This window comes from Cherax quadricarinatus, chromosome 14, assembly GCF_038502225.1.
Source record: "Cherax quadricarinatus isolate ZL_2023a chromosome 14, ASM3850222v1, whole genome shotgun sequence".
NCBI classification, from domain to species: domain Eukaryota; kingdom Metazoa; phylum Arthropoda; class Malacostraca; order Decapoda; family Parastacidae; genus Cherax; species Cherax quadricarinatus.
The window spans coordinates 32,600,094-32,623,185 of record NC_091305.1 but is presented as its reverse complement, the minus strand read 5'-3'; the positions used below and the strand labels follow the sequence as shown (position 1 = coordinate 32,623,185).

Sequence of the window (23,092 nt, the reverse complement as noted above, 5' to 3'; positions counted from 1 at the left end):
TTCGATAAATCCGACATTCGATGCATTTTAACGCAAAAATTTCACCTCGACATTCGATACGATTCGTACGAGACGTGTCCACGTGTGGCCTGAACTGCCCCGTGTGTGCCAGTGTTTACAAGCCAGCTAGTGTGCGCGCATCTGAGGATACATTCGGTACATTCCATATTATCACTGTTTTTGGCGCTTGTTTCAGCAAAATAAGTAACCATGGGCCCCAAGAAAGCTTCTAGTGCCAACCCTTCAAGAAAAAAGGTGCTAATGACTAGTGAAATGAAGAAAGAGATAATTGCAAAGTACGAAAGTGGAGTGCGTGTGTTGGAGCTGGCCAGGTTGTATAGTAAACCCCAATCAACCATCTCTACTAAAGTGAGCAGGAAAACAACAATGAAGGAAGCTGTTGTTGCAAAAGGTGCAACTTTGTTTTCAAAACAGAGATCGCTAGTGTTAGAAGATACTGAGAGACTGTTATTGGTGTGGATAAATGAAAACCAGATAGCAGGAGATAGCATCTCTCAAGCGATCATTTGTGAAAAGGCTAGGCAGCTGCATGATGATTTGGTAAAGAAATTGCCTGCAACTAGTGCTGATGTGAGTGAATTTAAGGCCAGCAAAGGTTGGTTTGAAAGATTTAAGAATCGTAGTGGCATACACAGTGTGGTAAGGCATGGCGAGGCTGCCAGTTTGGACCACAAAGCAGCTGAAAAATATGTGCATGAATTCAAGGAGTACATAGAGGCTGAAGGATTGAAACCTGAACAAGTGTTTAATTGTGACAAAACAGGCCTGTTTTGGAAGAAATTGCCAAGCAGGACCTACATTACTCAGGAGGAAAAGGCACTCCCAGGACATAAGCCTATGAAAGACAGGCTTACTCTTCTGATGTGTGCCAATGCTAGTGGTGATTGCAAAGTGAAGCCTTTATTGGTGTATCACTCAGAAACTCCCAGAGCATTCAGGCAAAAGAATATCCTCAAGGCTTATTTGTGTGTGCTATGGAGGGCAAACAGTAAGGCATGGGTCACTAGGGACTTTTTCTATGACTGGTTACACCATGCATTTGCCCCCACTGTGAAAAATTACCTAATTGAAAAGAAATTAGACCTTAAGTGCCTCCTGGTATTACACAATGCCCCTGGTCATCCTACAGACTTGGCAGAGCGACTTTCTGGGTACATGAGCTTCATTAAGGTCAAGTTTTTGCCTCCTAATACCACTCCTCTCCTGCAGCCCATGGACCAGCAGGTCATTTCCAACTTCAAGAAACTGTACACAAAAGCTATGTTTCAAAAGTGCTTTGTAGTGACCACAGAAACTCAACTGACGCTATAAGAGTTTTGGAAGGATCACTTTAATATCCTCAATTGTGCAAACCTTATAGGTAAGGCTTGGGAGGAAGTGACTAAGAGGACTTTTAACTCTGCTTGGAAAAAACTGTGGCCAGAATGTGTAGACAAAAGGGATTTTGAAGGGTTTGAGGCTAACCCTGAGAATCCTATGCCAGTTGAGGAATCCATTGTTGCATTGGGGAAGTCCTTGGGGTTGGAGGTTAGTGGGGAGGGTGTGGAAGAGTTGGTGGAGGAGGACAATGATGAACTAACCACTGATGAGCTGCTAGATCATCTTCAACAGCAAGAGGCCAGACCTGAGGAAACTGCTTCGGAGGAGGGGATAGAGAAATTGAAGAAGTTGCCTACTTCAAAGATTAAGGAAATGTGTGCAAAGTGGCTTGAAGTGCAAACCTTTTTTGATGAAAATCACCCTGACACAGCTACTGCAAGCCGTGTTGGCAACCTGTACACTGACAATGTTGTGAACCACTTTAGGAAAGTCATAAAGGAACGAGAGGTACAGCCTCTATGGACAGATATGTTGTGTGACAGAAGTCCAGTGACTCTCAAGCTGGTCCTAGTGGCAGTAACCCTTTGAGGGTTTCGGACGTACTAGTACGGCTTATGCGCAGGGGTTTTTGACGTACTAGTACGCATAAATTCTAGCGCCGTCAAATCTCGCGGGAAAAGGCTGGTAGGCCTAGATGAGAGAGAATGGGTCTGTGTGGTTGGTGTGCGCAGTAGAAAAAAAAATCTGGGACCCAGTGGTGCATTGTGTGAATGCCATCTTAGTACACAATGTCCACCATGCCTCGCGGTAAGAAGTTCCTCACTCCTCGGCGAATTGGGACACTTTTGTTCCCCAGTGACAGTTCTAATACAGATGGGACTGCCAGTGAAGATGAGTTTCAAGGTTTTGGCGAGGTTTTGACCGAAACTAATGACCATAATATCGGTAATAGTGAGAAAACCCCAAACGGCCCTCAGCCTTCCACCTCTGGTGCTGGGCCGTCTTGTTCACGTTCAGTTGTACCAGAATCAAAGAGGAAACTCCTATTTTCCCAAATCCCAGACTCAGATGTGAGCATTTGTGATGATAGTGATAGTGATTATGAACTACAAGCTCTTGAAAACAGTTCCAGTAGTGATAGTGAAGTGGAATATTCCCCAGTGAAGCATCAGTATATACAACAATATATGCGCTCTGGTAGTGTGTCATATGCTATTCCAAGGGGAAGGAGTACATCTTGGAGTACATCCTGTGGCTGTACAACAGGAACAGACAGTGAAAATGACGATGATAGTGCTGCAATTGGGATGGAAAATGTGCATGGTGGTGGTAGTGGTGGTGACAGCCGTGAGGCACCAGCAGTGGGCCATGCTGCCACCCACGCTGCCACCCACGCCGCAGCTCCAGCTGATCTACAACAAAGGCCACCATCCCCCACCCACCCACCACACCAGCCTCCACAACCACAACCTCCACAACCACAACCTCCTGTCATTGTCCAGTACCCACGAGCAGACTGCACCTGGGATTGGCAGGAAGCTGTCAATTTTGTTCCAAATGCCCACCAGTTTGATGACAGCCAAAGTGGAATAGGGCCATCTTGTACACTTGGGAACAATGCCACTGAACTGGAATGTTTCGAGTTATTCTTTGACGAACCCCTGATCGAAAGTATTGTCATGGAAAGCAACACATACTATGAGTACACCATGGCAAACACAATACTTTCACCAAAATCACGTCTACACCAGTGGAAGGAGGCAACTGTGGCCGAGATGTATCTTTTCTTTGCCACAATAATGCTTATGCCACATGTGTATAAGCACAAAGTGATTGCAACCCCAGGTTTCAGTGATATAATGCCAGTGAATCGATTTGTGCTAATGTTACGTATGCTTCACTTCTCAGACAAAACCAGGCCTGACAGAAACGACAGGTTATATAAGATTAGGCATGTGTTTGTGTATCTGAAAGAGAAATTCAATATGTATTTTTATCCCTTCAGGAAGCTTGTAATTGACAAGTCTTTGATTCTGTTCAAAGGAAGACACTCTTTCAAGCAGTACATACCAAGCAAGAGGAAACGCTTTGGTATAAAGTTGTTTGTGCTTTGTGATTGTTACAGTGGTCTGGTATTGGATATTATTGTGTACACTGGAAGTTATACATTGCAAAATACCAGGAAGTTATTGGGCATCTCTGCAAAATACCAGGAAGTTATTGGGCATCTCTGGCGATGTGGTTAGAACAATGATAGAACCATACCTTGGTAAGGGGCATATATTATATACTGATAACTGGTACACAAGCCCCTCACTCAGTGATTTTTTGTGAGTGAACATGACGTGTGTGTGGCACAGTGCGTGTAAATCGGAAACATATGCCCAGGTTTAACACTGGCACTCATAGAGGTGAGGTGCAGGCATTTTCTGCCAATGACATCATGGCATTTCGGTGGCATGACAAACGAGATGTCACACTGTTGTCATCAGTTCACCCTAATGAAATGGCAGACACTGGCAGGCAGCATAGAGAGAGCAATGAACCCATTCTAAAACCTGCAGCTGTGATTGATTACACCTTCAATATGCATTCAGTGGACAAATGTGACATGCAGATTGGGTTTGCTGATTGTGTTCACAAGAGTTATAAGTGGTACATCAAACTCTTTTTCCATCTTCTGGACATTTCCATGCTCAATGCTTATAATATGTATAAGATGAGAATCAGAAACAAACCACAATACGGCGAATTCTGTTTGTCTGTCATCAGACAAATAGTATTCAAGTACCAAGGAAGAACACCTGCAATAGACCGCCCACCAAATTATCAACAACTACCTTCTCGTCTGAAGCATGGTGATCACTTCCTGGTAAAACTGCCTGCTACTGCTTTCAAGAAAAAGGCTTAGAAGAGGTGTTACGTCTGTGCACATACAAGGAAACGCCCACAACAACGCAGACACACTCGTTTTATGTGAGAGGAGTGTAAAACACCACTGTGCATGACACCATGTTTCAAAGACTTCCGCAGGCCTCAGAACTTCTAGAAACATTCCCTGTGACTGTATATGTGTATATAAAATATAGAAAAATAGTAATAAACAACATTTCATATCGTTTGTTTGTGTAAATATTTTTTATAAACAAAACAATGACAACAGTGTTTACGCCCTTATTGTGTAGTATTGAAAAAGAAAAAAACTTACAAAATACTGATCATATTGGTCTCACAGGCCATAAAAGTTACTTGGAAAAAGAAAAATTAAAAAATAATAGAAATTAGTACATAAGAAAGTAAATGAAAGAATACCGGGAGATGGCAGTCGGCGATGTTGCCACATTGTCCCCCTTTTTCATCAACTTCACGCCTCCATATCTCAGTAAGTATTGATGGTAAAATTTTTTTGTTTAGCCTATAATATTTAAAAAAAAAACTACTTTTTTCATAAGAAAAATATTTTTTTTTTTTTTAAATTTGGCCGACCCTGAGAACGAGTCTCTGAGAGGACCTGTCGACCCTCAAAGGGTTAAAAAAAGAAGGGAAGTAACCCTGGAAAAAGACTTGATACCTCAAGTCCTAATGGAAGGGGATTCCCCTTCTAAACACTAACACCATCCACACACTCCCCTCCTCCTATCCCATCAATCATCACCAGATCTTCATTAAAGGTAAGTGTCAATTATTCTATTGTTATTAATCTATTGTTATTGTTGTTATTGTAATTAATATTTCATGTGGTAATTTTTTTTTTTTTTCATACTTTTGGGTGTCTTGCATGGATTAATTTGATTTCCATTATTTCTTATGGGGAAAATTAATTCGACTTTCGATATTTTCGACATTCGATGAGCTCTCAAGAACAGATTAATATCGAATGTCGTGGGTCCACTGTATTTCATGTGGTATAAAAAATTTTTTTTCAATACTTTGGGGTGTCAGGAACGGATTAATTTGATTTCCATTATTTCTTATGGGGAAAATTAACTCGACTAACGATGAGCTCTCAGGAACAGATTAATATCGTTGGTCGAGGATCCACTGTATACTCGTTTTTTTGGTCTCATTTGATAGAATGGAAGATATATTACAGAAATAGACATGATTTGATTGCTTTCATGATGAAAAGTACCTTGAAATTGTGCTCAAAGTAGCGGAAATGTTTGATTTTTGCTGGTGTTCAATGAACTTTGTGTAAGTCAAGTTGGTTAATTTTAGTAAGTGTATTCTAACCCAACCACTCTATAATCCGGCACACTACAGGTCCCAATGATGCCGGATTTGTGATGGAGGACCTGCATTACTGGAACTAGTGTAGAGGTTTTCAGGTATGATTTATAGGTTTTTACTTTGCTTCAATTATTAGGATGCCCTAAACCATGATCAATCATTCCTGGTTATATTTTATTATCTGAGAAACAAGGAAAAACATTCAAAATGGAAGGCAAGTGTAATACAGAAGAGGCTTGGAGACATGATTAAGGAACAAAGGATAGGTTACTCTAGTAGGTATAATACATGCAATGTTTATTTTGGATTATATTTTTAAATTGAAATGTGATTAATTTTGTGTAAAACTGGCCACATTATCAACTTCTGTGCACTTCATAAGATAGTTGAATGATTTCTTATATTCAATTGAGAGAACAGAAGGCATACTAGCGAAAAAGCTAATAATATGGTAGAACTGAGCAATGGAATCAGCTTGAAATAGGACTCAAAATGGGCAAATCACCAATGTGTAAACTGCACCAAGACCAACTTTTTTGCATGAATAATTCCCAAGTATCCATCACATTTTGTGTTTTGGTATCATCATCATCATCAGAATTTTGGTTTTCAGAGGGTTGGGAGGGGTTGAGTCCTGACAAGTGAAAGGATTTATACTATGCAGCACAATTCAGATTTATATAAATCATAAATGGAATGTAGGTCAGTGGTACAAATATTAAAATTTTACATACCCTATGGCATATATTTTTGTAACAAATTATGATTAACATTAGATACATAAAAAATTTACAACCCACACCTATAAATTAACTAGACTTTAAAACACCAGTGTGTTATGACACTGATGAGTGAAGATTGTTACTGTGTGTATGCTGTGTAGTGTTTACCAGTTCTCAGCTTTACCTTAAGCATCCTATTATTACACCTCATAAGTTTTTTTGGTCTTTTCATTACCTAGTTTGCTTCTTAATTTAGCATAAATCTGCCCAAAAGCAAAGAAGACATTCTGCCTCTCAAGTGAAGCAGAACTGCTGGAAGAATGAAAGAACATTCAGTTTTAACCAAAGTGGAAGATTTCTCTGCCTTTGTTTTCTTGAGTTTCCATCAATTGTTATCACATTATTTATTATTTGTCATCATGATCTCGTGACGATGTCTCCACTGCTAAAAACTGACTGGAATGGAGCATTTATGATTTATTGATTTAACAAATCTCAACACGAATGCTGTCACTCTGGATTTCTTACAATTTTGTGTGGTATGTCTCAACAAACAATATGTACACTGTACAATGGAGTCATTGTCTTTATCTGACATGTCCTAATATGTTAAACATTTTGTTGATCATGTACCTTTGACGAGTTCCAAGAGTTTTCCTAATCCCAGAGCCCTGCCTTGGACCAGGCTCATTTGCTGCTTTCCTGGTCAACCAGGCTGTTGCTGCTGGTGGCCCACTGATACACACGTTCATTACAGCCCGGCTGATCTGGCACCTAGCGAAGATACTTGTCCAATTTCCTCTTGAAGATTTCTATGCTTGCCCGAACAGTTTCTGATATCTTCTGGTAAGATGTTGAATAGTCTGGGACCATGGATGTTGATACTGTACAATGTTCTCTTACTGTGCCCACAGTACTCCTTCTTTTCACTGGGTTTATTTCACACTTTCTCTTATCTCTCTCATTCCAGTATGTTATGGTAGTGTAAAGATTTGGGGCCAGACTCTCAAGTAATTTCCAAGTACAAATTATCAAGAATGAATAAATAAATAAATAAATAAATAAATAAATAAATAAATAAATAAATCTATCACTCTATCTCTCTCTCTATTTCTCTCCATTGTAGTGAGTACAAATTAAGGACTTCAAGTCATTTCCAGTAATTTAAATGCATTACTGGCTCCATGTGGACCATAAACAATCTCTGTATCTATTCCAGCTCCAATCTCTCTCTCCTTTCCTGAACGGGCCATCAACACTGAACAATATTCTAAAAAAAGAAAGCACAACCAATTTGAAAAGTTTAACCACTGGTACAATTTCCCTTGTTTTGAAAGTTCTCAATATCAACCCTCTCATCTACCTGGCTGTAATGACATTTGCCTTATTGTATTCTTTGAAATAAAGGTTGGCTGACATAATTACTCCCTGGTCTTTCATGTGTTCCTTTCATTCTATTTGATGGTTCTCTTGAGTTTTGAACACAGCGACGTTTTTGAGCTGTTTTTTCCATATCTAAGCAGCTAGAACTTATCACTATTGAACATTATGTTGTTTTCTACTGCCTACTGGAAAACAGTGCTTATATCTTCCTGCAACTTTTCAGTGTCTTCTAATGAAGTGACTTTCATGTTTATGTTAGTGTCAACTGCAAATGATACAAAATTTTAACAGGCATTTTTATCTATATCTGTTATGAGGGAAAGAAACAGCAGTGGTGCCAGGACAGTGCTTTGGGGAACTGAGCTTGTTACCTAGCTGATGGTAGATTTTTCTCTGTTTACTATTACTCTTTGTGTTCCACATGTTAGAAACTTGAAAATCCATTTGCCTACCTTCCCAGTTATGCCTATGGCCACTCATTTTGTGTGCAATCACCCTATGATTGCATTTGTCAAAAACCTTCACAAAAATCTGTGTATGTCATATCTGCACTTTGGTTTTCTTCCAAAACCTCTGTATTCTGTTAAGGTGGTTTAGCAATTGTGACAGGCATGATCATCCAGTTCTAAAATCATGTTGGTGCTGTTCCATAAAGTTCGTAATTTGGGGTCTCATCAAGCTTTCATAGACTTTTATGATGTGAGGTGTTAAAGCTACTGGTGTGTAAATTTTGGATATCACTCTATCTCCCTTCTGCAAAGAATTAAGAATAAGGCTGAGAACAGGATTGTAGATGAACAAAGAGGCTTTAGGAAGGGTAAGGGGTGTGTAGACAGTGTTTAAAGTGAAGAATATAAGTGAACAGTATATATTTAGATAAGGGTAAAGGGTATTTGTTGTAATTATGGATTTAGAAAAAGCATATGATAGGGTGGATAAGGGAACAATGTAGCAGATGTTGCAAGTGTACAGACCAGATTGTAGGTTACTGAAAGCAGTTAAGAGTTTTTATGAGGATAGTTAGGCTTGGGTAAAGGGATATAAGAGAGAGGGAGATTATTTCTCAGTAAAAGTAGGCCTCTGACAGGGATGCATGATGTCACCATGGCTGTTCAATATAGTTATTGATAGGGTGTCAAGAGAAGTGAATACCTGGGTGTTGGCAAGATATGTGGGATTAAATGATGAGACTAACACAAAGTGGGAGTTGTCACAGTTGATTTTTGCCAATGACACTGTGCTTTTGGGAGATTCTGAAGAGAAGTTGCAAAGGTTTGTGTAAGATTTTGGGAGGGGATGTAAAAGAAGGAAATTAAAAGTGAACATAGGAAAGAGCAAGGTGAAGAGGATAACAAAATATTTAGATAATGAAAGATTTGCTATCAGATTGGAGGGAGTATGAAGGAAGTGAATGTATTCAGATGGAGTGAACTTGTCAGCAGATGGGTCTATGAAAGACGAGATGAACCATAGAATTGATGAGGGAAAAAAGGTAAGTGGTGCAGTGAGGAGTCTGTGAAGACAAAGAATGTCATCCATGGAAACAAAGAGGGAAATGTATGAAACTATAGTGGTACCAACACTCTTATATGGGTGTGAAGCATGGATGGTAAATGTTGCAACAAAGAGAAGGCTGGAAGCAGTGGAGATGACAAGGCCGAGGGCAATGTGTGGTGTGAATACTATGCAGAAAACCCATAGCTTGAGGATTAGGAGGTGTGAGGTTTCTAAAAGTATTATCCAGAGAGCTGAGGAGGGGTTGTTGAGGTGGTTCGGACATTTAGAGGATGGAACAAAATAGAATGACTTGGAAGGCATATAGAGTGGACCCTTGGTTATTGGCCATTCCAGATATCAGCCAATTTGGTTTTCACCCACTTTTTGGGCCGAAATTCTATCCCGGTTATCAGCCATTATTTTGGAAATCGGTCATATTGGACAGGTAATAAATCACTCTTGAGCACATTAAATATCTTATTTTAGGTTAATATAGACATTTTCATTAATCCTTCCATGATATTTTCTTCAAAATTATATAAGAAAAATGTTACATAGCATATAGCATATAAACATAGCAATATAAACATATGCAATGTTTATATGCTATCGAGTGGAGAGTCAGGTGGAGAGTAAACATTATGTTTTCTCTGATTCAGCATCAGAGAAAACTGTGAATCTGGCGTCTCACCCAGTAACTGCCCATCATATGTGTTTGTTTACAATTCTCGGCGTGAATTATTCATTACTTCTCCCTTTGTTTATGATGGCATGTAAAGGTAGTTGTCAGAAACGATTAAACTCAGTGAACATGGTAATAATATGGCTGTGTTGTGTAGCCCAGAACAGGCTGCACTACAAAGAGGGAAGAGGGAGTTGGAGATTCCCAACTCCTTCTCCCCTCCTGCCTTCTTCAATATGCTAACAAGAGTTTTCAATAAAGGTACGTAATGTTCGTTTATCATTAAAATTTGTGCTTTATATTATTTATTTCTCATTGTTTTCTGTATGTAAAACTATAATCTTTAAAAAATGTATATTTTGTTAATATTTTTTGGGTGTCTGAAACGGATTAATTGGATTTACATTAATTCTTGTGGGAAATATTTCAGTTTTCGGATTTAAGCCGACCTTCTAGAACGGATTATGGCCAATAGCCGAGGGTCCACTGTAAATCTGTAGTGGGGTTGGGGTTGCCCTAGGAAAGGTTGGAAGGATTGAGTAAAGGAGGTTTTGTGTGCAAGAGGCTTAGACTTCCAGCAAGCGTGTGTGAGCGTGTTAGACAGGAGCTAGTACAGACTTGATGTGCTGTTGGTGTGTGAGCAAAGTAATATTTATGAAGGGATTCAGGGAAACCAGTCAGCTAGACTTGAGTCCTGAAGGTGAGGAGTACAGTGCCTGTGCTCTGAAGGAGAGGTGGAGATATGTTGCAGTTTTTTACTAGAGTGTAGGTGCACCTCTGGCAAGACACTGAAGGAGTGAATGATGGAAGTGTTTCTTCTTTTTCAGGTCACCCTGCCTTGGTGAGAAATGGCTGATGTGTTAATAACAAAAAAAAAAAAAAAAAAAAAAAAAAAAAAAAAAAAAAAAAAAAACTATTGGTCGAGATGCTACCCCAGACATATTAGTTTCCATTGCTGATTGGCTGCTAAGTCTCCCCACACTAATGCTCCTACTGGCTCAGACTACCCAAAGGGGCAAGCTACAGCACCACTGGATGGCTGAGGGCCACCCACACACACCAACCATCATACATATATCTTACCTCAAGTTTTTCATTGTAACCGAAAACTAAATTCCATCATGTGGGTAAATCCTAACTCAAAATTATTGTAAGTTAAGATCATTGTAACTCAAGGACCCAATGTATAGCATATGTTTAATTAATGAGGAAGTTTCTTAAATATTGTGGGAACCATATGCAATATGTAGACATTGCAAACGAAACCATATTCTTCTGTGTGTTTATTACAAGTCTTACCCGTTTAATCTTGTGTGTGTATTCTTCATACTGGTTGAGCTTCTCTTGCATTTGTACATTAATATCTGCTGAGTGATGAAGCTGAGTTTCCAGTTCCATCAAACTGTCACCTCTGCTGTTGAACTCTGCAGAAAAATAAAGTGCACTATTGTAATATTTATACACTAATAATTGCCTGTACATTGCTACATGAATAACACATTCTCTATCAATTTATAAAAAATGTGTTTAAAGGAAACCTTGTTTTAAATTATTGATATCAATGAGGGTAATCTGTCTCAAAACAACTGAAGGCGAATAACAGGTAGGGCCAAACATGGCAGAGTCCAAAAGCCGTAAACCCTCTTCGTCCTCCACCCCGGGTCCCTTCAATATTACGGAAATTAATATTAATATAGAGCCTTTATATTATTGTTTAACCTTTTCAGAGTCCCAGGCCCTCTTTTCATAAGAAAAAAATTATTTTTTCTTATGAAAAGATAGAGAATCTTTTCCCGATCATAATGACACCAAAAGTATGAAATTTGATGGAAAACTTACGGAATTATGCTCTTGCAAAGTTAGCGGTCTCGACGATGTTTACGCATTGGCGATTTTGCCCACTTTGAGCCCCATTTTCGGCCAATTCCAGTGTACTAGTCGACAAAAATCATAACGATTTCGCTAGAACTCCATTTTTTCTATCATGAGTACAAGAAAACACCCATTTACCAATTTCAACTATCCAATACAGTGGTCAGAATTTAGCAGTTTTCCCAATTTCACACAAATTTCAAAAGATGCTAATTTCCAAATAGGGTCCAGAATAAACAAGAAAGACATTCCTGGCACTAAAATAACATTTCCTCTGTTCATTAGTCATGTCCCCACACCAATCTTACATTCTTTTGCTTTCCACTTTGAATTTTTATTTTCACAAAAAATAGAAGATTTACTGTTATGCAGACTACTGCATTAGTGTAGAAATGGTATAAATAATATCGGCACACTTGTGAAAGAATATTAGACTCACCAGTTGATGTGTATTGGACGCTTAGCATGATTTGTTTACTTTTGAACTTCGGTAAAAATCGAACATTTCTGCTACTTTGAGCTCAATTTCAAGGTACTTTTCATTGTAAAACCAGTCAAAATCATCCCAATTTCTGTAATATGTCTTCCATTCTATAAAATGAGACCAGGAAAACTAGAATACAACAATAAATACCATACGAAAATGCAGTGCAAAGTCGCTGTTTTAATACAAAAACATGGTCAAAGTTTTTTTTTCTTCATTATGCACCGTGTGCTGCAGGATTTATTTTATACTGCGCACACTGACCACATAGACCCATTCTTTCCTATGTAGGCCTACCAGCTTTCTCTCACTAGATTTGAGGGCGTAGGCGTACTAGTACGTCAAAAACCCTGGTACGTAAGCCATACTAGTACGTCCGAAACCCTGAAAGAGTTAAAATTGCTAGATTAAAACTGCTGATTTGTATGCATTTCCTCATTTTTATCTATGTCATCTTTTTTTTTTACAGTTCAGCCAAAAATAATAAGCATTTTCCTCCTTGAATATTTTCTTTTAATAGCTCAGAGCTGCTTGGTAGAAAGGCCCTGTCACCTTTTACAATATTTATACATTTTTTTGGCAATTTTATAAAACTGTTATTTAATTAGCAAGAATTTAGAAGGATTGCTAGTTACCCAATCCAAAATTCACAGTGACCATTTAAGAAATTATTTTTAAATAAATATAGTATTGTGAAGCTTTGTTTTTACAAATTTTAACAATGAAATAAAAAATGTTATTTTTAACCCCTTCAGGGTCCAGAGGCCAAATTTTGAAGTGCACACCAGGGTCCAAGAATTTTCAAAAAAAAAAAAAAAAGTTATTTTTTCTTATGAAATGGTAGAGAATCTTTTTCTTAAGGTAATAAAACAAAAAGTATGAAATTTGATGGAAAACTGATGAAATTATGCTCTCATGAATTTTGATGTGTCAGCGTTATTTACTCATCGACCATTTTGCCGACTTAGACTCCCATTTTAGGCCAATTACATTATTCCAGTCGACCAAATTCTTAGCTATTTCACTAGTATTACTTCTATTCTATTGATTGAGCACAAGAAATTGCCAAATCAACTGTTTCAACTACAAAATAAAGTGATCGGAAATTGGTAATTTGGCCAATTTAATGCAAAATTCAAAACATTCCAATTTCAAAATAGGGTCCAGAATAAACAATGCAGGCATTCCTGGCATTAAAGTAACATTTCCTCTGTTCATTACTTACGTTTTCAGGCTTTACTAATGAATTTCATTTTGATTTTTAATTCACATAATGAATTTTTATTCAAACCAAAAAATAGAAGATTTACTGTCATGCAATATTGTAATAACTGTATAAATAATATCACCACATTTGTGAACGTATATTAGACCCACCAGCTGGTGTGTATTAAACATGTGAGGTCATTTATTTATTACTCTTAACATTTCCGTTACTTTGAGCTCAGTTTCAAGCCATTTTCAGCACTAAAACCAATCAAAATCATCTCCATTTCTGTAATATATCTTCCATTCTATCAAAAGAGGCCAAGAAATTGCAAATACAACTATAAAAACATACGAAAAAACACTGGAAAGTCGCTATTTAATCGAAAATTATGGTCTCAGTTTTTTCTCTCATTATGCACTGTGTGCTGCAGGATTTGTTTTATGTGGTGCACACATAACACATAGATGTATTCTATCATATCTAGGCCCAAATTTACCGCTCACTGCATATCAGAGGGAGCTGAGCTCATGGCGTAGATCCACGGTTTGGACCCTTAATGTAAAGCCGTAGATTTATGGCACAGACCCTCAAAGGGTTAATGACTTGACTGACTTACTGAATGAAAGTTAGACACTCCAGAACAACCATCAACTTTAGTACCAGAACCTCTACCAACCACCTCAGCCCAGTAGGGCCACAGCATAAAACTCCACTCTCTCCATAATTATCCACAAACACTAGCACCCACAATTTAAGGTAAGAAATACTATTATTTCTGTTACATTTGTAGTCTTAAGCAGTAAAAACATCATAATACATCACAACAATAAACTACAATTACATATTCACTTTTATTTTTGTAAGATGTGGAGGTCTAAAAAAAAGTTGTTTGACTCTTTTGGGGCTCTCAGGATTGTAACCCTATTTTTCCTATAAGTTATTCAGTTCATATAACACAGTGTTTTCAGGAACGTAACTACCGTGTTAAATAACAGTCTACTGTATTGTAACAATAGAGCTTCAATTCATGATGGTAGGATTGCTGGTGTCTTTTGTCTGTCTCATAAACATGCAAGATTTCAGGTATGTCTTGCTACTTCTTCTTGCATTTAGGTCACACTACACATACATGTACAAGCATATATATACACACACACACCCCTCTGGGTTTTCTTCTATTTTCTTTCTAGTTCTTGTTCTTGTTTATTTCCTCTTACCTCCATGGGGAAGTGGAACAGAATTCTTCCTCCGTAAGCCATGCGTGTTGTAAGAGGCGACTAAAATGCCGGGAGCAAGGGGCTAGTAACCCCTTCTCCTGTATATATTACTAAATTTAAAAAGAGAAACTTTAGTTTTTTCTTTTGGGCCACCCCGCCTCGGTGGGATACGGCTGGTATGTTGAAAGAAGAACAAAAATAATAATAATAATAGATACATAATACATACATAATAATAATTCAGACTGCTTCTGCTAGTTGGCACAGCTGGTAAGCACTAAACATTATTTACATTGCTGTGAGAGCAGTTCTCTCGTGCTTGTTTGCAATTTTTACAGTCATATAGCCAAATTTCTCTTTTTTAACCACGGGTCCTAAGAAAATAAGTGCAAAGGACAGTGCTGAGAAGAAAAGGACAATGATTTCCATCAACATCCCCTACCCTCATCATTCCCCAACACATGATATATACAGTTTTTATACAATATTTCATATTTATAAATACGTACCCTGTTTCAGTGTTTTCCTTAGAAAACTAGTGAACTACTGCAGTTAGCCTCAAAAATACTCAGTTTTCTCTGACAGTAAGAATATGGGAAGATACTACAGATCCTCCATCACAAATCCGGCATCATTGGGACCTGTAGTGTGCCGGATTACTGAGTTTGCCGGATTACAGAGTGGTTAGGTTAGAATACACTTAATAAAATTAACCAACTCGACTTACACAGTTCATTGAACATAGGCAAAAATCGAACATTTCCACTACTTTGAGCTCAATTTCAAGGTACTTTTCGTCATACAAGCAATCAAAATCATGTTTGTTTCTGTAATACAGCGGACCCTCGCCTAATGATATTAATCCATTCCTGAGAGCTCATCATTAGCCGAAATTATCGTTAGCAGAGTTAATTTTCCCCATAAGCAATAATGAAAATCCAATTAATCCGTTTCAGACAGCCAAAAGTATTAAAAAAAAAATTTTTCATGAAATATACATTTCCCTACAAAGAAAACAAGACATGCACAATAACTACATAAATAAATGTTAAAATGACCCTTACCTTTATTGAAAAGTACTGATGTGTGACGAGACACTGTTTTTCTTGAACTCTCTTGGATTTTCAGAGTGATACACGAGTAAAAGCTTCACTTTGCAATCCGCACTAGCATTACAACAAAACATGAGAGTTAGCCTGTCTTTCACAGGCGTGTGTCCTGGGAGTGCCTTTTCCTCCTGAGTAATGTAGGTTCTGTTTGGTATTTTCTTCCAGAAAAGGCCTGTTTTGTCACAATTAAACACTTGTTGGGGGATGAATTTTTCAGCTTCACAATGTCTTATCACACTGTGTATGCCACTACAATTCTTAAATCTCTCAAACCAACCATTGCTGGCCTTAAATTCACCAATATGAGCACTAGTTCCAGGCATTTTTTCCTGTTCACCTGGGTGTTAGTCAACTGTTGTGGGTCGCATTCTGGGGGACAAGATTAAGGACCGTAATGGAAATAAATTAGACGGTCCTTGATGATGCAATGGCTTTCTTGGGTTATCCTGGGTGGCTAACCCTATGGGGTTAATCGTTTCTCGGTAATTGTTTCACGTTAAACCACACCAACAACACTCTCTCCACATCTTTGAGTAGTACAGCTGATGGTGGTGGAGCAACAGCTGACTGTGGTGCAGCAACAGCTGATGGTGGCGCAGCAACAGCTGACGTTGGTGCAGCAGCAGCAGCTGACTGTGGTACGATAGTATTTCTCACCCTTTTTACTACAGGGTTGGCACTAGAAGCTTTGGGCCCATGGTGGCTTATTTAGCAGTTACAAGCACTATAAACAATGGAATAATACAAAATGTATCGAATGTTTGCATGCAACCGGCCACCCTGGCTTGTAAACAATGATGGCAGGGCTGGATGGACAGGTTCGGGACGTGTCATGTTCGTCAGAAACAGCTGATGGTGGTGCAGCAGCAGCTGACTGTGGTGCAGCAGCAGCTGACCGTGGTGCAGCAGCAGTTGACCGTGGTGCACCAGCAGCTGATTATCATGCAGCAACAGCTGTGGTGCAGCAACAGCTGATGGTGGTGCAGCAACAGCTGACTGTGGTGCAGCAACAGCTGATGGTGGTGCAGCAACAGCTGATGGTGGTGCAGCAACAGCTGACTGTGGTGCAGCAGCAGCTGACGGTGGTTCAGCAGCAACTGACTGTGGTGCAGCAGCAGATGACCATGGTGCAGCAGCAGCTGATCATGGTGCAGCAACAGCTGACTGGTCCAGCAACAGCTGACTGTGGTGCAGCAACAGCTGACTGTGGTGCAGCAACAGCTGATGGTGGTGCAGCAACAGCTGACTGTGGTGCAGCAACAGCTGACTGTGGTGCAGCAACAGCTGACTGTGGTGCAGCAGCAGTTGACCATGGTGCAGCAGCAGCTGACTGTGGTGCAGCAGCAGCTGATTGTCATGCAGCAACAGCTGATTGGTCCAGCAACAGCTGACTGGTCCAGCAACAGCTGTGGTGCAGCAACAGCTGACTGTGGTGCAGCAACAGCTGACGGTGGTGCAGCAGCAGCTGATGGTGGTTCAGCAGCAACTGACTGTGGTGCAGCAGCAGCTGACCATGGTGCAGCAGCAGCTGACCGTGGTGCAGCAGCAGATCATGGTGCAGCAACAGCTGACTGGTCCAGCAACAGCTGACTGTGGTGCAGCAACAGCTGACTGTGGTGCAGCAGCAGCTGAGCGTGGTGCAGCAACAGCTGACAGTGGTGCAGCAGCCTGGTGCAGCAACAGCTGACTGTGGTACAATAGTATTTCTCATCCTTTTTACCACAGGGTAGGCACTAGAAGCTTTCTTTGGGCCCATGGTGGCTTATTTAGCAGTTACAAGCACTTTAAACAATGGAATAATACAAAATGTATCGAATGTATGCATGCAACCGGCCACCCTGGCTTGTAAACAATGACGGCAGGGCTGGATGGACAGGTTCGGGACGTGTCATGTTGGTCAGAACCAACTGATGGTGGTGCAACAGCAGCTGACCATGGTGCAGCAGCAGCTGACCGTGGTGCAGCAGCAGATGACCGTGGTGCAGGAGCAGATCACCGTGGTTCAGCAACAGCTGACTGTGGTGCAGCAGCAGTTCACCATGGTGCAGCAGCAGCTGACTGTGGTGCAGCAGCAGCTGATTGTGGTGCAGCAACAGCTGACTGGTCCAGCAACAGCTGACTGTGGTGCAGCAACTGCTGATGGTGCTGCAGCAACAGCTGACTGTGGTGCAGCAGCAGCTGATGGTGGTGCAGCAGACTGGTGCAGCAACAGCTGACCATGGTGCAGCAACACCTGACTGCGGTACGATAGTATTTCTCACACTTTTTACCACAGGGTTGGCACTAAAAGCTTTCTTTGGACCCATGGTGGCTTATTTAACAGTCACAAGCACTATAATCAATGGAATAATACAAAATGTATCGAATGTATGCATGCAACCAGCCATCCTGGCTTGTAAACAATGAAGACAGGGCTGGATGGACAGGTTTGGGACGAGTCATGTTGGTTCAGCAACAGCTGTGGTTCAGCAGCAGTTCACCATGGTGCAGCAGCAGCTGACTGTGGTGCAGCAGCAGCTGACAGTGGTTCAGCAATAGCTGACTGTGGTGCAGCAGCAGTTGACCATGGTGCAGCAGCAGCAGCTGACTGTGGTGCAGCAGCAGCTGATCGTCATGCAGCAACAGCTGACTGGTCCAGCAACAGCTGACTGTGGTCCTGCAAAAATTGATGGTGGTGCATCAACAGCTGATGGTGGTGCAGCAACAGCTGATGGTGGTTCAGCAACAGCTGACTGTGGTGCAGCAGCAGTTGACCATGGTGCAGCAGCAGCAGCTGACTGTGGTGCAGCAGCAGCTGATCATGGTTCAGCAACAGCTGACTGGTCCACCAACAGCTGATGGTGGTGCAGCAACAGCTGACTGTGGTGCAGCAGCAGCTGACCGCGGTGCAGCAACAGCTGACGGTGCAGAAGACTGGTGCAGCAACAGCTGACGGTGCAGAAGACTGGTGCAGCAACAGCTGACGGTGCAGAAGACTGGTGCAGCAACAGCTGACAGTGCAGAAGACTGGTGCAGCAACAGCTGACCGTGGTGCAGCAACACCTGACTGTGGTACGATAGTATTTCTCACCCTTTTTACCACAGGGTTGGCAATAGAAGCTTTCTTTGGGCCAATGGTGGCTTATTTAGCAGTTACAATCACTATAAACAATGGAATAATACAAAATGTATCAAATGTACGCATGCAACTGGCCACCCTGGCTTGTAAACAATGACGGCATTGCTGGATGGACAGGTTTGGGACGAGTCATGTTGGTTCAGCAACAGCTGACTGTGGTGCAGCAGCAGTTCACCATGGTGCAGCAGCAGCTGACTGTGGTGCAGCAGCAGCTGACAGTGGTTCAGCAACAGATGACTGTGGTGCAGCAGCAGTTAACCATGGTGAAGCAGCAGCTGACTGTGGTGCAGCAGCAGCTGACTGGTGCAGCAACAGCTGACTCTGGTGCAGCAACAGCTGATGGTGGTGCAGCAACAGCTGGTGGTGGTGCAGCAACAGCTGTGGTGCAGCAACAGCTGACGGTGGTGCAGCAGCAGCTGACAGTGGTTCAGCAACAGCTGACTGTGGTACAGCAGCAATTGGCCATGGTGCAGCAGCAGCTGACTTTGGTGCAGCAGCAGCTGATAATGGAGCAGCAACAGCTGACTGGTCCAGCAACAACTGACTGTGGTGCAGCAACAGCTGATGGTGATGCAGCAACAGCTTACTGTGATGCAGCAGCAGCTGACCATGGTGCAGCAACAGCTGACAGTGGTGCAGCAAACTGGTGCAGCAACAGCTGACCATGGTGCAGCAACACCTGACTGCGGTACGATAGTATTTCTCATCCTTTTTACCACAGGGTTGGCAATAGGAGCTTTCTTCGGGCCCATGGTGGCTTATTTAGCAGTTACAATCACTATAAACAATGGAATAATACAAAATGTATCAAATGTATGCATGCAACCGGCCACCCTGGCTTGTAAACAATGACAGCAAAGGCAGCTGAGGCGCTCAGGCTGGAGGGACAGGTTTGGGAGGAATCACGTTGGGTGAGTTTTTTATCGTTAAGTGGGCCAAATTTTTTACTCGAACGCTTCGTTAGGCGGATTTAACGTTATGTGATGCATTCGTTAGGCGAGGGTCCACTGTATATCTTCCATTCTATCAATTGAGTCCAAAAAAATGAGAATACAACCATAAAAACCATACGAAAATATACTGCACAAAGGCGGCTAATAGCCGAGAAGTGAACTCTCTTATCTATCATCCGTCTTTTTTATTTTTGTTGTACGTTAAGAAGCATCTTTCCATCATACATTGCCCAAGTTTCAATGAGATAGACAACAAACAACCGAGAAAAAAAAAACATTTACCAAAAATCATATATGGCAAGCCCAAGCCAGGTACTGGAAATAAGTCACTTTGACTTTTCTGGGTTATCCTAGGTTCTCTATACATACACTGATATGTATGATAATCTATGCAACTGTATTTGTGTATACCTGAATAAACTTATTTACTTCTAGTCTGTCAACTGAGTACAAGAAACCGCCCATTCACTTATTTCAACTACCCAATGAAGTGGTCAGATATTGGCAATTTGGCCGATTTCACACAAATTTCAACAGATGCCAATTTCAAAATAGGGTCCAAAATAAATAATACAGACATTCCTGGCACTAAAATAACATTTTCTCTGTTCATTAGTCATGGCTACAGGCCCCCTCTTATACAGTGGACCATCGCCTAATGAACGCATCTCATAACGTTAAATCCGCCTAGCGATACATTTTAACGCAAAAATTTTGCCTCGGCTAGCGCTAAAAACTCTCCCAACGCGATTCGTTCCATTCGAGATGCGTCCACGTGTGGCCTGAGCACGCCTAACTTGTCCCGTGGGTGCCAGAGTTTACAAGCCAGGCACCGCTGTCACATCCAAACATACAATCCGAACATTACATATTATCACAGCATTTTTACTGATTGCACCTGCAAAATAAGTCACCATGGGCCCCAAGAAAACTTCTAGTGCCAACCCTGTGATAAAAAGGGTGAGAATTAGTATGGAAATTAAGAAAGATTTTGAAGGGTTTGGGGCTAACCCTGAGACACCTATGCCAGTTGTGGAATCCATTGTGCCTACTTCAAAGATTAAGGAAATGTGTGCAAAGTGGGTTGAACTGCAAACCTTAATGGATGAAAATCACCCTAACACAGCTATTGCAAGCCGTGCTGGTGACTATTACAATGACAATGTTATGGCCCATTTTAGACAAATCTTAAAGGAACGGGAGGTACAGAGCTCTATTGACAGATATGTTGTGCGACAGAGGTCCAGTGACTATCAAGCTGGTCCTTGTGGCATTAAAAGAAGAAGGGAAGTAACCCCGGAAAAGGACTTGACACCAAGTCCAAATGGAAAGGGATTCCCCTTCTAAACATTAACACCATCCACACACTCCCATCCCATCAATCAGCTCCAGATCTTCAATAAAAGTAAGTGTCATGTAATTGTACATGTCTTCTTCAGTTTGTGTGTATTAAAATTAATATTTCATGTGGTAAATTTTTTTTTTTTTCATACTTTGGGGTGTCAGGAACGGATTAATTTGATTTCCATTATTTCTTATGGGGAAAATTAATTCAGCTAACGATAATTTCGCTTAACGTTGAGCTCTCAGGAACGGATTAATATCATTAGGCGAGGGTCCACTGTATTACTCTTGCTTACCATTTGGAATTTTTATTCACAAAAAAATAGAAGATTTAATGTTATGCAGACTGCTGCATTATTGTAATAATTGTATAAATAATATCAAGCCATTCTTGACTCCGTACTGGAATTTAGACTGGCAGGCGGACAGGTATTGGACGGTGACATCATTTGTTTACTCTTGAGCTTCGCTAAAGAATAGAACATTTTCGCTACTGTGAGCGCAAATTCAAGGTACTTTCGTCACGAAAGCAATCAAAATCACATTTATTTCTGTCATATATCTTCCATTCTATCAAATGAGACCGAAAAAATGAGAATATAACCATAAGAACCATACAAAAATATACCGCTAAGCGGCCGCTAATGGCTGAGAAGTGAACTCTGGTATTTATGGTCTGATTTCTTTCATTTTTGGTGTACGTTAAGAAGTATCTTTCCATCATACATTGCCAAAGTTTGAATAAGATAACCCAACAAACAACTGAGAAAATAATAATAATATAATAATATCTTTATTTACTACACATACATGTACATGGTATACAGACCATAACTGACATCAGTGACATACTACTATATTGAAAGCCACTTGTTATGCAGAGTATTTCAAGAAAATTAGGTCAGTGTCCCAGGATAACACCCACACTAGTCGACTAACACCCAGGTACCCATTTACTGATGGGTAAACATAGACAACAGGTGTAAAGAAACACGCCTAATGTTTCTACCCTCGCTGGGAATCGAATATTTACCAAAAATCATATATGGCTAACCCAAGCCAGGTACTAAAAATAAGCCACGTTGACTTTTTTTGGGTTATCCTAGGTTCTCTACACATATGCTGCTATGTGTGATAATCTATAGAGAGAAAATAACTTTTTTGTTTCAGGTTATGGTGCAGTACGAGTGTATATCACAGTTAGCCCTGTGCTACACTCTGTTTTCTTTAATATAAGCCACCAAGACAGGGATAGGAGAATGGTATTTGTATACTATATCCTTTTCATAGCTCCGTCAAACTGCTCGGTGTTATGCCAAATATTATTTATTCTGGTGTATTTAACATGTTTTATGTTATTTATATTGTTTATTATGTCATATTAGATCAATTGTGATAGGCAAACAAGCTTAAGCATTGATATTAGCGTAATAATAAAGCATATTCTCCTGCTTCATGAGACCGAGTTTATGGCAACCGACAGTGGCTTCAAAGCCACCTTATCTTTATAATGTACTGTGTAGGTGCTTTACATAATGAGAAGCATTTCTTTTATTCATTGGAACCATGGCTAGGGCTAAAAGTAAGCAGGTTAAAACAATAAATGGGGAAAAAGAAATTGGAATGACTTATGCAGCAAGTAGCACCACCAAACAGTACCAGCAGATTGGTGTGGTGACCCTGGAAATTTGAAATTATGCTAGCCAAAATTAGTGCCGAATAACTGAAGGAACCGAATAACTGATTGCCGGATTTGTGATGGTGGACCTGTATAGTCAAATTGGGACAGAAATGCTTGACGCTTCTGCCGCTGCCTCTGCCACCATATTATGGCCTATTTTATTCATTCTAGAGTATATATCATGTTTCTGTGCTAATTATATTCTTTATTATGTCATATTGGATGAACTGTGATAGATAAATAAGCCGT

The 23,092-nt window shown here is 40.4% G+C and overlaps 1 protein-coding gene across 1 annotated transcript in view; it reads right to left on the bottom strand.

Annotated features, from left to right (window-relative positions):
* corn (cornetto) overlaps positions 1-23,092 on the bottom strand; it is a 545,732-nt gene that overhangs the window by 202,639 nt on the left and 320,001 nt on the right. Inside the window, exon 6 of the mRNA XM_070084950.1 lies at positions 11,155-11,279. Coding sequence (XP_069941051.1) covers positions 11,155-11,279 — 125 coding nt within the window. The remainder of the gene's footprint in view (positions 1-11,154; positions 11,280-23,092) is intronic.